The 15,992-nt window shown below is 42.1% G+C and overlaps 1 protein-coding gene across 1 annotated transcript in view; it reads left to right on the forward strand.

Annotated features, from left to right (window-relative positions):
- Positions 1-15,992, forward strand: part of cntln (centlein, centrosomal protein) — a 78,565-nt gene that overhangs the window by 2,520 nt on the left and 60,053 nt on the right. Inside the window, exons 3-9 of the mRNA XM_084006451.1 lie at positions 955-1,043; positions 2,783-2,867; positions 6,002-6,136; positions 7,091-7,270; positions 9,577-9,710; positions 10,620-10,782; positions 11,217-11,507. Coding sequence (XP_083862577.1) covers positions 955-1,043; positions 2,783-2,867; positions 6,002-6,136; positions 7,091-7,270; positions 9,577-9,710; positions 10,620-10,782; positions 11,217-11,507 — 1,077 coding nt within the window. The remainder of the gene's footprint in view (positions 1-954; positions 1,044-2,782; positions 2,868-6,001; positions 6,137-7,090; positions 7,271-9,576; positions 9,711-10,619; positions 10,783-11,216; positions 11,508-15,992) is intronic.

Consider the following 15,992-nt stretch of genomic DNA (forward strand, 5'->3'; position numbering starts at 1 on the left):
TAGCTGCATTGCAGGGCTGATTTGATGAGATCTCTGTCCTCCTTCACCCCGCTCTCACTCTGTATACACATGCACATACACTTACACATAGATGCATAGAGAGACAGAGATCTAAAGTCCTTCCACTTATGTGTTCAGCTCATGGTCTTATCAAGGTCTGCTTCTGCCATTTTAGTAAATAATTGATTAGACACTTTTGAAAAGGGGGTTAAAATTCATGTACTAATTGGAGACCAGTAGATTCCAGTGGGAGGGATGACTTTTATCTTATGATGATGTGAACATAATTTATCAGATAATTTTATATTAAGTCGATTTGGTATAATTCTGTCTTTTAATGTCAGAAAATGTAGTTTTTAGATGTCCCTCATTAAATGTAATGTAGCTTAAAAATGTTTGAAAAAAACACAGAGACAATTTGAATTGGAAATGTGTCAGGGGCTGGCTGGGTTTTTCTACTTGAAGATGTCTCTCCCTGTCATCAGTTTTGAGTTTCTTTGGGGCTAGTTACTTTGGAGCTCTGGTGGAAAACATATCCGGAGTGCAATTGATTAATAAAGAAAATGCAAGCTCGACTGCTGTGTTTTGATTTGGATCCCGGCTCTCCCCAGTCATAAATAGTGCATAATGACAAGTGTCAATGCTGGCTCCCTTTGAGTCGAAGGTCACATCTCAGCCATGAAAATTCCTGCTAAGAGAGACTCGTGATTAGAGAGGGCAGGCCAGATCAAAAACAATTTTGGTCGAGATATTTAAATTATTGATTGACTACGCCTTCTGTCGTATGCTAATGTCATTGAGCATCCTATTTATTTATTTTTTTTGTTTTTCACTTGAGTCAAGCAGAGATGTGCCTGCTGGCCTCATTGCATTTTTTGAGACAAATGTATCGAAAGCTATTTATCTCAATTAAAAACAGCAGCTGTTGACTCACTGAATCCTTTATTTTCACAGGCAGACAAGGAGTTTGTGTGGTCCCTATGGAAACGCCTGCAAGTGGCAAATCCAGACTTGACCCAGGCTGTCAGTTTGGTGGTTGAGCGGTGAGTAGATTCATCTTTCAAATTGCTACCTGAGAGGCTCAACAGCTGAAAATTCCTTTATCTCACAAGTGAAGGAAAAATATGTGTGAAAGTCGTTCAAGGGGTGTTTAAGGCACCTTGGCCATTCTACTGGGGTTACGACGGAATCTGGTGCAGATGCTGATTTAAGCCTTCTTATCCCCAGTCTAGCAGTTCAACCATGGAAACCCGTTTAATGAAAACACTCCTCCGCCGCACCCATTCTGGACAGTTGAAACACTCCTGCCAAATACTTGTCTTTATTGGATAAATTGTGAGATTGAATATGACCTCTTTTGCAGGGTGGCTAAGCTGCACTAAACACAGTGGCATGGGAACTTTTAGAAAAGAACAGAGGCTCAGGCCTTTTCACAGTCGGATATTCGTCCTTATTAGGGGGGGAAAAAGTGACTTTCTATGATCTTTGCTGCTGGTATCACTGCAGTTTGAACACCAGTTGTTTTCCCTTTTATACATGTGCAAGAATGGAAAGGTTTACTCGATACTTGGACTAGTTTTTACAGCCTTTTTCTTTCTTTTGAGGATACCGTAGAATGATATGTTCTCCATCATGTGTTCATATCACATACATTTGATGTCTGTCAGTTGTTGGTAGACCCTTAATAGGGGTAAAACAGTGTAGCAGTCTTCCTCAGGATCCTCCTCTCTCGTTCCTTCTCCACACCCTCTTCAGTTCCTTCATAGCCCCATAGGAAACCCATCAAAGTGTGTTGGTCGACTGAGACACGTGGGGGAACATGCACCCAGAGAGTGTATGTGCATTGTATCACCTGATACGCAAGAGGATATTGACATGGTAATTGTGTCGACTCCAGTCAAGCGCTGGTGCCCGCTGGGAACCGCCACTCAGCCTCCCCTCCCCTTCCTGTGTGGAGCTTGTAGAGTGATTGGTTGGTTGCTCAGGACATGGTGAACACAGCCCAATATACAAGGAGAAGTGAGCCAGGCCGGCCTGCGTTCCATCTCCTCCAGAGACAACGGATACTTATTTCAGCGTCTACCGGGGGAGAGGCTCTGATCAGAAGAGGCAAAGAGACGAGAGAGAAGGTCTCGCAGATGGGAGGTGTAGAAGGAAGTGAGTGATGAGGAGAGGGAGCGGGTCGCCCCTGGTGGCCTAAAGCAGTTGAAACAAACAGGTCCCCTATTGATACCTTGTTTTTGTCTCCCCAAAAAGTTCATTAGGATAAAAGAGGTGCTAGTGGCCTCGAGAGAAAGGTTCAGAGTTTGATGCAGCAGCAGATCGTGCAGTAGCTCACCTTTTATTACCCTTTTATTCATATTGATAATACTTTTCTTAAAGAGTGGTTTTCATAAACATTATATGAAAAAAAAGAAGGAACTCTAATTGCTTATATGCAAAGGGATCTTATTTATTTGTCAAGCACAGCAGGTGTCCAAAGAATCCAAATTTATATTTTAGTAGAAGAGTAGAAAGTCCAGGAGTTACACTCAAAGTGGGAAGGTATTATCTAGCCCACACTATGGAGTACTGTTATGTATCCTCTATGACAGATCAGACCGATTTATGCAATTTCTACTGTGCACCCACTGTCATTCAAAGTTATGAAACATCGGCAAATCATTTTTCAGGGGGGATATGGGTACTTTTTGTAGGCATTACAGGGTATAGCCTCAAGTCTTGAGGCCAGATGACTATGGACATGCTTCTATGTGTTATTTTTCTTTTCTCTTTCTCCTAGTGAGAAGCACAAAGCTGAGATCAAGGACAGGAAAGTGTTGGAGATCCTCCAGTCCAAAGACTACAAGATACAGGAGCTGGAACAGGTGCAGAACACTGGTCATTTGTGCACATTTCTGTGTTCAACGAATGCTGTTAGAGCTCAGACACATTCTCTTAGCTACATCTCCAGACCAAACTAGTGAACATCTAGTCATAAGATTTCCTCTCTGACATTTTAATTACAAGCATTTCTTTTCTATCTTTTCTTGGTTTGCATCTTTCCCTGAAGTGATTTTATTTAGGTAGAATGTTTCCACCTTGCATGGTTCCCCTTTGCTTTTTCTCTGTCTATTAGTTAACTTTTCATTCTCAGCCTGCTTAAATGTGAACACCTTCAAGTCTTCCTTTACTTTTATGTGCTTTCCCTTGTACCACCCCTTGAGTAATATTTCTTGATGGTATGATGGCTGACGATAATGACATCACTAATGTAATATACTCCAAATCATCATCCCTTCACCGAAGCATCTGTCAGTCTCCTTCATTAGCGTCCCTCATTCAGAATCGGGTTCATTCCTAATGAGACTGGCTGTGATGGAGTCATCACCTTGCCAGTGCTTTTTTTTCTTCTTACATTACCCTCCTAAGCCATCTTAACTGTGATCCAGTCGATACAGTAGCTATAGTATTCACTCAGAGGAGATAAGATATGTGACTCTGCCAATCTTTATGTATATTATTTGGGTCTTTAGTTTAATGCTGGCAAAAAAGTGCAATCAGTCGTAGTGCACTTTTTTCTCAAATGTTTCCTATAGTGGCGTGCCTTCAGTGGTACAGTTCACACAATAAGGACAGAGAGAATAAAACCCCACAGAAAAAAACATGTATGAAGACAGTCAAGAGCAAATGAGTTGAAGCTGAGTAAAGTGTGATGAATGATGGAAAAAAAAATAGTAAAACCTTCTAATGGATGATGACAATCTACGTAAAAAATGATGGCTGACGCATTCGTACCCATGACAGCCAACTGGCAAGAAAATCTCTCAAACTTAATTTGTATTGCCTCTAGGTAGGACAGCATTGACAATGCTACAAAAGTCAAGAGAATAGGCCACTGTAAGGTATGAGAGAACAAACTCACTGTACATAATTATATTTAAGATAAGAACATAAGATCAAGTGTGATGAATATTGCAGAATCTCAATATTTAATAATAATTTCCATATTATATTTATTATAGTTTATTTAGGCCTGGTATATATATTGTTGTATTGTGAATGCCACTTTTGAAATACATTGCTTTCCTTTTTTACATCCAAAAATGCAAACCGTTACTACGTATCAGTCTGCTTGATTTTAACAAGACTTTGGTGAACCGAAAACGGTGTTGATCTGCGATAATGTAACCGTTATTAGCAGCTTAGACTGATGGCTGGAGCTAATTACCAGAGCTAATTACATAAGTAGCCACACATTCTTCATCTGTTTCTGACGTCTTCACCATTTTCTCCAGCGTGTCTCATTTCTCAACCAACTGTCTGCACTGGAAGACGTGCTAACTGAGCCATTCATTCATTCATTACTCATAATCCAAACTAGTTTTTTAAATCATGTGTTGAAGTCATCTGCATGTAATCCGCTGATCTGATGAATTCCAAAGTGGCTTTCACAGAAAAAGCCAATGAAATGCTGTCAGTTTATTCTTCCGTCTTCATGCTTGTGTTTTCACTATGCGTTCGGAAAGTGTCTCGTTCTCCTCTTTAAACGGTTGGTAATGAAGCTCGCAGGCTATTTGAGAATCTCATTAAGAGCACTGAGCTCTGTGCTGTGTCATTCGGCCCTCTGACTCTCATCATCTCATCCACAGTCTTGAGCCATACACACTCAAAAAGTGATTAATTGGTTTTTCCTCTTTCTTTTTTTTTTTTGGAGATGTGATGGTCCACTGAGTCCACACAGGATCTTACACTCCTCTTAATATCTCCACTCTCCAACTTTGATGATGTTTTTTTTTCCTCTCCCGTCTTCTTTTTATCTTCCACCTCTTTCTCTCTATACTTTCCCTCGCTAGTCCTTTCCATTTTTGTAACATAATTAGCTTTCATTTTTGAATTGCACTGGGAACTTTCAAATGCTAATCTTTCTGTCCTAGACCTCTTAACTTGGCGGAACCCCCCTTTTTTTCCCTCCTCTATCAATTGAGCACTACTGGGGTTCAAATTGTTCTCGCCTACCTCATTATCAACGTTTGAATTTATTTTCTGCTCTCCAGTATAAATCTCTATTAAAGCCCCTCTGTTCTTAGCAAGGCAAGCTAGGAGTGGCGAGGAACGCTAAATCCGCTATCTGGATATATCTGAGCGATTTCCCTCAACATGGCAATTAATTGCATCCCAGAGCACAGTGTTATTTGAGAGGAGGGTGTACCCACAGAAGGCTGTGGATTACCAGCCAATGCCAAACTCCAGCTGATGCGGCGTTAAGAGGCCAGCCTCCTCCTCCTAATGCCACAAAGGCTGGCAAAAAAAAAAAAAACATGACATGAACATATACCAGCATCAAAAGTGGGTGGTCATTAAAATCACTCAGACCTCCTTTGATGAACTTTGCGAATCATTAAATTGTTCATCATGGAGATTTATTTATTTATATTTTCTCACTCGCTATAGTTGCATCTTAATAGTGTGGGCCAGCTTTCTGTATAGAGCCGTGGATGAACTGATATATGAATTATTTATTGTCGTTTTTAGTAATTTTTTCAAACAAAAATGCCAAATACTTGGTGCTGCTGGTCCTCAAATGTGAGAATTTGAACAATATTGTCAACTAAATATCTTTGGGTTGGGGAATGTTGGTGAAACCAAAATGTAATAATCACCTTTTAGCTCTAGGATATTGCAATGGCCATTTTTGATTGTTTTCTGATGGATCTGAATAGATCTGACGGTTAATAATCAATCATACAAAATAATTGTTAGTTGCACCCTATTTCTGTTGCAACACACAAGGTTAAGAAATGTCATGTTATCTATCTAATATTTACAGATATATGTTTTGGAAAATCAGGTTGGAGGATGCTCAGGGAATTTAAACATATTGGTTTAATGTTATTCATTCCTGGTCAGATAGTCTGATAGTTTTCAAAGACTTATCTATTATGTAACCTTTGGTATGCTTTTTCTTGCTCTTTCTCTGTGCTGCTCTCTTTCCTTTTTTCCGTCTCATTGTCTGCCACAGAAAGTGACAGGGCAGCAGCAGGAGATTAACAACTCGGGACAGAGGAGGATGCCTGTGGAAGAAGAGAGTGCCTTAATGAAGAAGGAGCTGACAGCTCTGCGTGAACAACTGGTCAATAACAGTCAGGAACTTAAGGTCGGTGGAAGACATTTTCTGTGGCAGTCTGGGCCTCAGAGTTGAAAAAAAAAAAGTGTCTTTTCTGTGTGGCACTGAACACGACAAGTCCCCCGTGGCGACAGCCACAGGCGTTTGAATCATTTAGAGGATTGAGAGAAGAGGATTGCTCAGCCCTCCTGAACACAATCTCTATGTCTTTGTGTCATCTCTTCTCGCTTTTCACCCTGGCTTTATCTCACCCTTTCTTGCTTTTTAGCTTTTTTTTCTTGGTACTGACAACAGAGAATACTTAACAACTGGAAAGTGTGTGTGCTCGCGCGCATATGTGTGTGTGTGTGTGAAGAAAGGAAAGCAGGCTGTTAACTTGCAGATAAATACTTAATGACTGGTTCAGTAGGGGAAAGTGAAAAGTGTGCATGTGATGGTGTGGCTTCTCCCTAATTATGCTTACTTGGGACCTGGCTATGATTAATTGATAAAGGAATGGTCTTTACACAGTCTTGGTGAGGTCTCATGGCGAGAAATTGTGGGGGACAGCATCAAAGGAGACCTGGGTTGAGTCTAATGGGTCTTGCAGCAAGCACCATTCTCATTAGGAGCCTGTCATTAAAGCCGACACACTGCCCCCTGTACCTGCGTGAGCCCAGCACTTGCGGCAAGGCTCGGCCCACACCAGCCAACATCTGGCCGCGTGGGTCCAGTCATACAGCACAGGTGACCTTGGCCAATCAGCGGCCCATGCAGGGGGCTCCCGCAGTAATGCCGGTCCACTGTTTACATATTCATTTCAGCCTCAACCCCATGGGTTGCTTCTCTTTTTGTTCTTCTCCGTCTTCCTCTTTTTCATTTTCTCAGTTTGAACCGCTAGTTTTTCCTCTTTCTCTTGTTCCGTCACCGTTGTTTATTTGGCCCTCATGACCCCCCACTCTCCTCCTCACACACACACACACACACACACACACCCTTATTCAGGAAATGAAGACAGAGTGTAGGAGGAAAGAGGAGGAGGAGCGGCGGGTGGTGCAGGCTCTAGAGGAGGAGAAAGAGGGATTAACTTCCCGCTGTGGCGCCCTGCGAGCTGACCTGGAGGAGAAAGAGAGGCAGGCCAACAGCCGACGAGACCAGAGGGATGCCGCCCAGGACAGAGTCAAGGTACGAACACGGGGACAAGTCCATTCAGATGCACACAAAGTCGTACAGGAGGGCTCCGTCCTCTAGCTTTTCCCCTTTCTTCTGCACGCCTTGAACTCTCTGATCCCTCATGCCCTTTCCTCCTCAGCATGTGAATATAAAAAGATCTCTGTTGTAAATCATACAATTTAAATATGCAGTCATTATATTCAAAGGAGGGAAAAATTATGATTCAACATGAGGGAGACATAGCTTCCTTGTTTGGTTAAAAAAATAAAATAATGAATTGAGCTTTACCAAAGTTGAAAGGAACTTTTGTTCAGTGCTTTGCTTGTGTGGGTGCAAGAGTTTGTAGTCGTTATGAGTCGTTAGTTCTCCCCCAAATGCAAGCAGGTCATTTTAAGAATCTGTCCATTGTCATCGGTAGAAATCACTACTTTCCATCTCTGTGGATATGAACAATACTGTGATAGCAGTGTGTCTTTTTAAACATTTAACCCAGTGAGGCTTAAGCACTCACAAATAAAAGACATTTAACAATTTTGAAGTAATGATATCATTTGGAAAAATAATGAAATTTACATTCCGGAGAGAGAAGTCAAGACGCCTCTCCCACTGAGCTGCAGAAGTCATTCACTATTTATGTGTACATCAAAGCTCACACCTCTTACACAAGATTGGTAGCTTAGGTCGCCCGCGGTTCTCCCAACCTATAAGAATATGGCACATATTGTAAATTTGCCATTGTATACACTATTTATATAAGGTAATGTACACATAACCTTTGGTAATTACTGCTTAACCTGGCTACAGGTGAATGTCCTATTTATCCACTCACACCCTGGAAACAACACCTGACCAATAAATGCAATCTGCCAGGGTTATATAGCCTGAAGGTAGGAAAGTATAAATGATCACTCATAAATGTATTTTTTATTTGATAGGAGCTTGAAAATGTTTTTTTTATCAACAAAGGGCGGGGAGGTTTAAATCAAACTCCTGACAAGTTTTCAGTTCAGCCGCCTTTTGCCATCCCCTCACAGAAATCAGCTGTCTGCCAATACCGGAGTCTCAGGGCAGAAGAGCCTCACATTCTGCCCCCTCCTTATAGACTAATCGTGATGATAGATATTGCTATGCTAGTCAAATGGAGTCAGAAAAGGACGTCTTGAATAAGTCAGGGCTGCAGAGTAATTACACTTGGACAGGATGGAGCCCAGCAACTAGTCTATGCACATCCATCACAGCCGAAGACAGTCCACCTGTTTCGCATTTTTTTTTTGTATCATACATTGATTTGAGAGATGGAGATGGACTACATGGGGTGTGTGCTGGATCCATCATGCCAATTTGTTTTACATAGTAAAGATTTGCCCAGGAATTTAGAATTAAATCCAGTGCGTGCATAGGTTAGGTACGCCTACACGGGGTGGACAAAAGTGAACGAGCACAATGTGACAGCCCTTATGCTAATACCTTTACTGATCCTCTGTTAATTATTCTGTTCACTTAAGAAAATAACTTCTTGACAACAGCACAGGCATTCTCATTCAAATCTAAACATTGTGAGTTTTCCTGCAGGGTAACCGTAGTCTAACGTAAGGTGTTTTTGCTATTTTGTCCTCATATGTACACACACCAAACAAGCAAGGCATCATGGCATCTTTTTGTGTCATTTTTTTTTGGACAAATTGATTTTGCACACCGTTAATTCTGGCCCTGTGAAATGTTTATTTTTAAATTGCATTTAATCCGTCTTGGTTTCGGGACCTTTGTGTGTTTGATGCGTGCCCTGCTCAGATGGTTTTCGTCTTATTAAGAAAAAGCCGTCACTAACACCTTGTCTACACCTGCTGCACAGAGAAAGCCCCACAGTATTAGCAGCTGCAGTCCTACGGCTGTCTACCCACTGGATCTGTTCAGCCACAGTGCTGCTGTGCACTCAAAAGTGTTTTGACAGGGTTTACAGCCCAATGCACAATCAATATAGTTACATGTGTACGTTGGAGGTAAATAGTTTTGGCGCCCATAAGATGCTTTAAGTTGCTTCTACAAGCTGAAAGTGTGACAGAACTGTGAGCTATTAGCCGATGTAGACGGCTGTATGGATTCAAACTGAAGACAACCGTTGTACTTTGTACTATCAGATGGAGGTGGACAGTATCAGATACCCTATATTTCCACTTTCTCCCATCGTGAAATGAAACCTTCCTGCTTCCAGTGCAGGGTTAACTGGTGTTTGCTGCATTACATGACCTAGTCCTCAATGACTGGGGCTCGATGTTCCAGGAAAAAAGAAATAAAGTGTTGTTCCTCTTGTACAACAGGAGTTGGAGGAGGAGCTACATCATGCTTGGCGGGAGTTGTCCACCTTGCAGAGCCACAGTAGCAGTCTAACAGCTCAGTCTTTGTCCAAAGAGAGGGAGGTGGCAGCGAAGGAGGAGCAACTCACTCAACTTCGGTGAGCCCTTTCAACTTGATAGACATGGAGGTCCGTGTAACAACCACACCTGAAATGGTTATATTTATGTGTAATGTCATTAGTTAAGGTAAGTGTGCATCTGTCCTGTGTGTAGACAATGCATAACCATTATGTCACATGGGTTACTGTGTAGAGCCGTTACTATATATGCTCTCTTCGCTGGGAGGCTTGGGGGTGACACAGATTTCTTCCACTCTGGCTCACCTAAAGCCACTTGATAAGCCCTGCATAGTGGATGTGCTTTAAAAGAAGGAGAAAAGGGAAACAGGGCAGGCTTTGGCTAAGCTTTAGTCGATATGATAAAAACTGTGAGAACCGTAGGAGCCTTAGTGGTAATCTCAACCTTTTTTTTTTTTTAAAACTACTTTTCTGTTTTAATGCCAGAGGCACTCTGACATGTCAGTCACATAAGGACTACAGCCCGTCCTTTACATTGTGCCTATGTGAATAAAGATATCCTCATAAGCACTTTTCAGTACTTCCATAGGACGCAAACAACTTTAAAAAATAAACCGTAATACTTATATCTGGGAAATGTAAGCATCGTTGACTACAGAAAGATCTAATAGACGTATCATTGTTCTACATTCACCCTAATATTGCAAATGTATATTTCAGTGTTGTGATGATAACATTATAACTAACTATATCAAATTTTACATTTTACATGTTTTTTTTTTAATTCATTTTAAAATCTGAAAAGGATAATTGAAGTTCTTTGACTTTCTCATAACCTTTTAGATATGACTTCTCTATATGTTTACCTCTTGAACCCCAGAACTTAATGCCTATAACTGCTCTATAGTGTGCCGATGAACGATGCTTTTACTTGAACAGTCACAGTGCACGTGCAGTGTGTATTTGTGTAACACGCGTGTGCGTGTGCAGATGTGAGTTTGCAGAGGTGCAGACCCTGTACAGGCAGAGTACGGAGCACGCAGCAGAGCAGAGCCACCTGATCAAGCAACTGGAAGGACTCAACCTTGACACTCAGAGAGTCCTGAGGAACCAAGAAGAGGCGCACACTGCTGACACCACCTGCTATCAGACGGTACACATATATACACACACACACGCCAAACCTCAAACTCATCATTATTATAACCACTTTGTTGCTCTCCGCTCAGGCCTCGCCCACCGTGTTGATTTATTTCCCGGCTAGCTGTAACATGTAATTAGTGGACTAATGCCAGAAATGAAAGATGTTTTACAACATATCAGGTTACTGTGAATGGGATCTTAACCTACTTCCCCTCTATCTGATGACTACACACGGGGGGGGGGGGGGGGTAATTATCATAAAACATTACCTTTAAGGAGCATTCCTTTTCAGACCTCCTTAAGAAAATATCCCCATATGATGACATATCAGTAATTTTTCTCCATTCGAGGTCCCATCTCTGTATGACATGACCCAATCCCTCTTCACTTCCCCCTCCTGCCCTGCTTTCCAACCCTGTTTGTCCTATTTCTGTTTGTCGACAGCTGTACAAGGAGTTGAGCCAGTGCTACCAGGCCCTGGTGTGTAGCGAGGCCAACCTCCGTCAGAGTCACCAGAAGCTCAGCGGCCTGCTGGCTCAGAAAGACCAGAGCATCCTGCAACTCCAGGCGCAGCTACAACAGCAGGAACAGTTACAACAGCAGCAGGAGGAACAGTCACAGCAGCAGCAGGAACAGTTACAACAACACCAGCAGCAGCAGCAGCAGCAGGAACAGTTACAACTGCAGCAACAGCAGAAGCATCACCCAACATCAAACAGACAGACCAACTTTAAGGTAAGCACCCGTCTTATTCTTCACCAGCTCCCCTCCAGAGGCCCTCTACTTTTATCAAGTGCATCGCAACTCCAGGCTAAAAAGCGTTTTCCTATGATGTTGAACTTATATACACGGTATATATTCAATATGCATTTATGAGGGGGAATGGCCAACAAAATATGTATGCTTATGATTCCCTGCATAATGTATCTTCTTACCAAATAAACACATTACATTAGGATACTTCTCTCCATCACCTGTCTGGGTATCTAGTCGCCCTAAGGTACAGAGACACCAATGTGTAGGTAGATTAGCATGCACAGTAATGACTGACAAGCCCCAGCACGGCCTGTGGCGATGGTCTTTAACTGAGAATCACTCTCTTAATATCGCTCTAGCTCACCCTTGATCCGACCATCTCTCTTAGCGCCGGCGTCTTTCATGTCAGCTATGTGATCTTCTCCAGCTCTCTGTCCTGGGTACGCATCGCACTCTCTGACTCACTTACTTCAGCTCTCTTCTCTCTATCCTCCCACCCAAGTACCTGGAAGTCCTTTTAACATACTCCCGTCAGATAGCAAAGATAGATAAGAGGTGGGGAGAGGTGATTTAATTGGAGCCCAGTTATGTTTTTGAAGATGATGTTGGAGTTACAGCTCTACGTCTGTCAGTCAGCAGGGGTTTGGCTTTGGCTCACTACCTTTTGAACTGTCACCCCAAGGCAATCGAGGCTCCAATATAAACTAAGTTAATGCTGCAGCCACATTTAAAGTGAACTTTAACGACTCCTAATGATATGGTGAAAGGTGTTTCTTCGACCACACAGTGTCAAAGACTAGAATAGTAACAGCTATCTGTATCTTGTACAGTTTGGCCACGGAAACCGCGTTCCATCAGCCTTGTAGGGCACTTATGAGATTCTCAATCCGTTCCGCAGTGACTTTCACGTTTACACTACGTCTTATAGCCGATAAATCAACTCTGTAGCTGATGCCGCGGAAGATACTATTTTTTGCTGCGGTTGAGTAATTTCTGTTCCTCCACGGACTGTAATTGTTTAATTTGATTGGTTGATATTTTCTGACAGTGCTGCCCCCTAGACAGGAAGTTAAAAGATATCAGCTCAAATGTTAAGTGAGTTACAATCGCCCCGTCTCACTTAACCCTGTTAATTTAACCAGCGGTGAAATATAAATGGATCATTTAGTCTGTAATTAAATACAGTACTGCAGTGTTCCCCCAGTAATTAATACTACATTTAGAGAAGATGCAGTTAGTGCTGTGTGTGTGTGTGTGTGTGTGTGTGTGTGTGTGTGTGTGTGTGTGTGTGTGTGGGCATGCATGCATGCGTGCATACAGGCATGTATATGAATGGAATGTATGCGAGTGCGTACACAAATATGTGTTTTATTTTAATACACTGAACATGCACTCCACTCCGTGTATCTTCCCCACTGAGGGCAGCATGAAAAAAAAACTCATCGCACATTGATTTCCAGGGTTGAGATGTAATTACAAAAATACTGTGTATACAATAAGCTATGCTAAGAATTAATACAAACTTTTGTTTACCGAACACACGTAGCTGCTGTCTGGCTGATTTGTTTCTTTAACTTTCTTACCTACTGACATCAAAGTGAACAGATCAGGTATCCCAAGGTATAGCACTCAGTCAGGAGGGCTTTCTGTTTCCCGATCTGTAATTTCACTGACAGGCTGTGCGTATGTGTGTGTACGCGCGCGTCTGCGTAGGCGTGCGTTCCTCTAAAGGTGTGTGTATCCGAGGATATAATTGCAAATTCTGTAACAACTTCCTCCCGAACACCTGTTAAATTCTAATGCTCAGGTTGTTAAGGCAGATTTGATTTTAATTTTAAATATTTTGGTGGAAGTTACCATTGGAGGTGATCAAAGTGCTGATCGCAACGGGAGCACAGGGGGGAGATGCAGCGCTCATTTGAATACGGACCAGAGCGACGGCTTTGAACACCCCTCCCGCAGTGGTTTTGGAGGAGGGTGGGTGAGAGGAATAACACCCATTGTGTCTTCTACTTTCATGCTGTGCACCGAGATTGACTGTCTGTTCTCTTCTGTCTTATGTCGAGTTAACTCTTTGCAGGAGGCTTAATAAGACTTTACAAAGGCTTAAACATGAGCAACGTCTGGAGTAGCCAAACAGTTCTGCTTGCTGTCAGTTAATGTGAGTCATGATGTGCTTTTTTTTTTGGGAGACTGTTCCCTCCTAAATCAATTGACCTGCCGGATCAGCATCAGGTTCAGGTCCTCGATACGAAATTCAAAGACAAAAAATGGATTCTTGTACGTAGGTCTTAACTGACAATCATTTTATTGTCAGTTAATCTGTTGATTGTTTTTTGCAAATCCTCAAATTGGAAAAAGTAGGACCGGAGAGCAAATTGACGAATGGTTTCAGCACTACTCGCACTATTTTCCGGAGTGTTCTGTATTGTGTATTTGCTCTGTGTACTGAAAAACAGAGCAATATCTCCATGAAGTCAGACTGGAAATGGCCTCGTGCCCTGATCTTCTAGCTGTAGGGCCTGGACGATCGTCAGGCACCTGGGTGACCCCCACACACAATGAGATGCCGTCTGAACAAACTGCCAGGTTGGAGAGGTTTGGGGTTGCCAGGTTGGGCGGTCACCATCACAATCTAGAGGCAGAGAAGAGAGTCCTCATTAGTGGACACATTTAAAATATTTATAGTTGTCTCGTGTTTGGCTATTGTTGGAGCTGTGCTGTGATTAAAGACCAACATTAGAATCCATAGCAGACCTCAGGCTTTCTGGAGCCTCCACCACAGTAAATGAGTGGCAAGTTGTTAATTGTGTGGGCAGTCATTCAAAGCACTGGTTATTCTCTCATCAGCATTGGAAAGGGATAATGAGCCATGTTCATTCACTGCAGAAAAGTTTCATAAAAATATAACAGAAAGAAGCCCCGTGTCTTTTTAAATGTAACTGCAACTTTTTTTTTTTTCGTGGACAACATGCCTTTTCCATGGAGAACATTTTGACATGTCACAGGAACGCTCAGGTGTAAATAATATAATTAATGATTTCTGAATTTTGCTACTTCAGTTTCAGGGTTGTGGTGTTTGTGCGTGCTGACTCACTGTCACTCTGGGATCCTTGAATAGAACAGAGCCATCATTGGTGTCATCAGTCATACCCCTCCTATTCCTACAATGACAAATCAAAATGTGAAAAAGGCTTTTTCCACACTGATAAATACACTTATTATCATAGATATGACCTCTCATTATGGCCATTGTGTGCAGCTCTATGGAATCATGCAGCTATATTCACATTTTTTATCCTTACGTTTTAGTATTCGATACGCAAAACACAGACACTCATATGGGTTTTACAGACTAAACTTAAGCACATTTCCCAAGATGAGCCTTTTTTTCTCCTTTTATTAATAAATTGAAAGAAGACCACACAGTGCATCTCCTATAAACAACTACTTCTGGCTTGTTATTTATGTTATCCAATCTAAAGCCTTTTAGATGAATAATTAAATGTATAATTAGCTAGTTCCACACATGCTCATAAATACATCCATGCGGGGTCATGTTTGGCTGAGGTAAGGTGTTTCTTTTGATCATCATCATCACTAATAGCAATCATCAAGTGAAAGTGATGAAACCATAATGCTACAAAGACGGGTGGAAATACATTTTTCAACCAAGTGCTCAACAAACTGAGTGGAATCAGCCAGCTGGTTATATTATATATGTTTTTCTGTTTTAGTCGTCTCTGTGATGGAACGCTTCTATAAGTCAGATATTTTGTGTGTTTTGTCTTTGGTTCGGGTCTTGTTTTGACTCTGGCTGTTTTTTCCCATCTGGAACGGCACTCCTTTAGCTTAACTGTCAGGACCTCCCTTGGAGTATGTTAAAAATTTAGTGCAACCTGCTGCTTGTATTTACATATGCCTTTCCCTCTTCAGACACATCAGTCAGCGTTTCCAATACGAAAACACTGCGTAAAGGTGATACATTCAGGTTTAAGAGGTATAGTCTGATAAATGTTTCATGGCTTGTAGTGCAATGATCGTCTCCTCTCCTGTGTTATTAGTATTATCAGCGTTGTCAACATGAGTTTGGTGTGTGAGGGTGTGTTTGGAGCTGGGCCACGTCCAGGGCCAGAGACATACTAATGACATGGACTCCAGTGGTGTGTTTTACCAGCTCAACTGCTCTCATTAGATGAGAACCTCTGTGTAGCCCAGCTCGCCTCATTAATGAAGCACAGCCATGTGCCGCTGCAGACACATGCGCTCCCCCGTTCAGGCACGTACACTCGGGTCAAACAGCCTGTGTGGGAGGACTCGGGACCGGCGTACGCACACACAAAAAACATACATGCACCCTCCATCCTACACACTGTGTGCTCTAACGTCCCTCTTCCACCGCACTACCGGTTAACACACACTCATATATATATATATCCAAACACATCCTTTGAAGAATCACCA

This window comes from Eutrigla gurnardus (assembly GCF_963514095.1).
Source record: "Eutrigla gurnardus genome assembly, chromosome: 3".
Taxonomy (NCBI): Eukaryota; Metazoa; Chordata; class Actinopteri; order Perciformes; family Triglidae; genus Eutrigla; species Eutrigla gurnardus.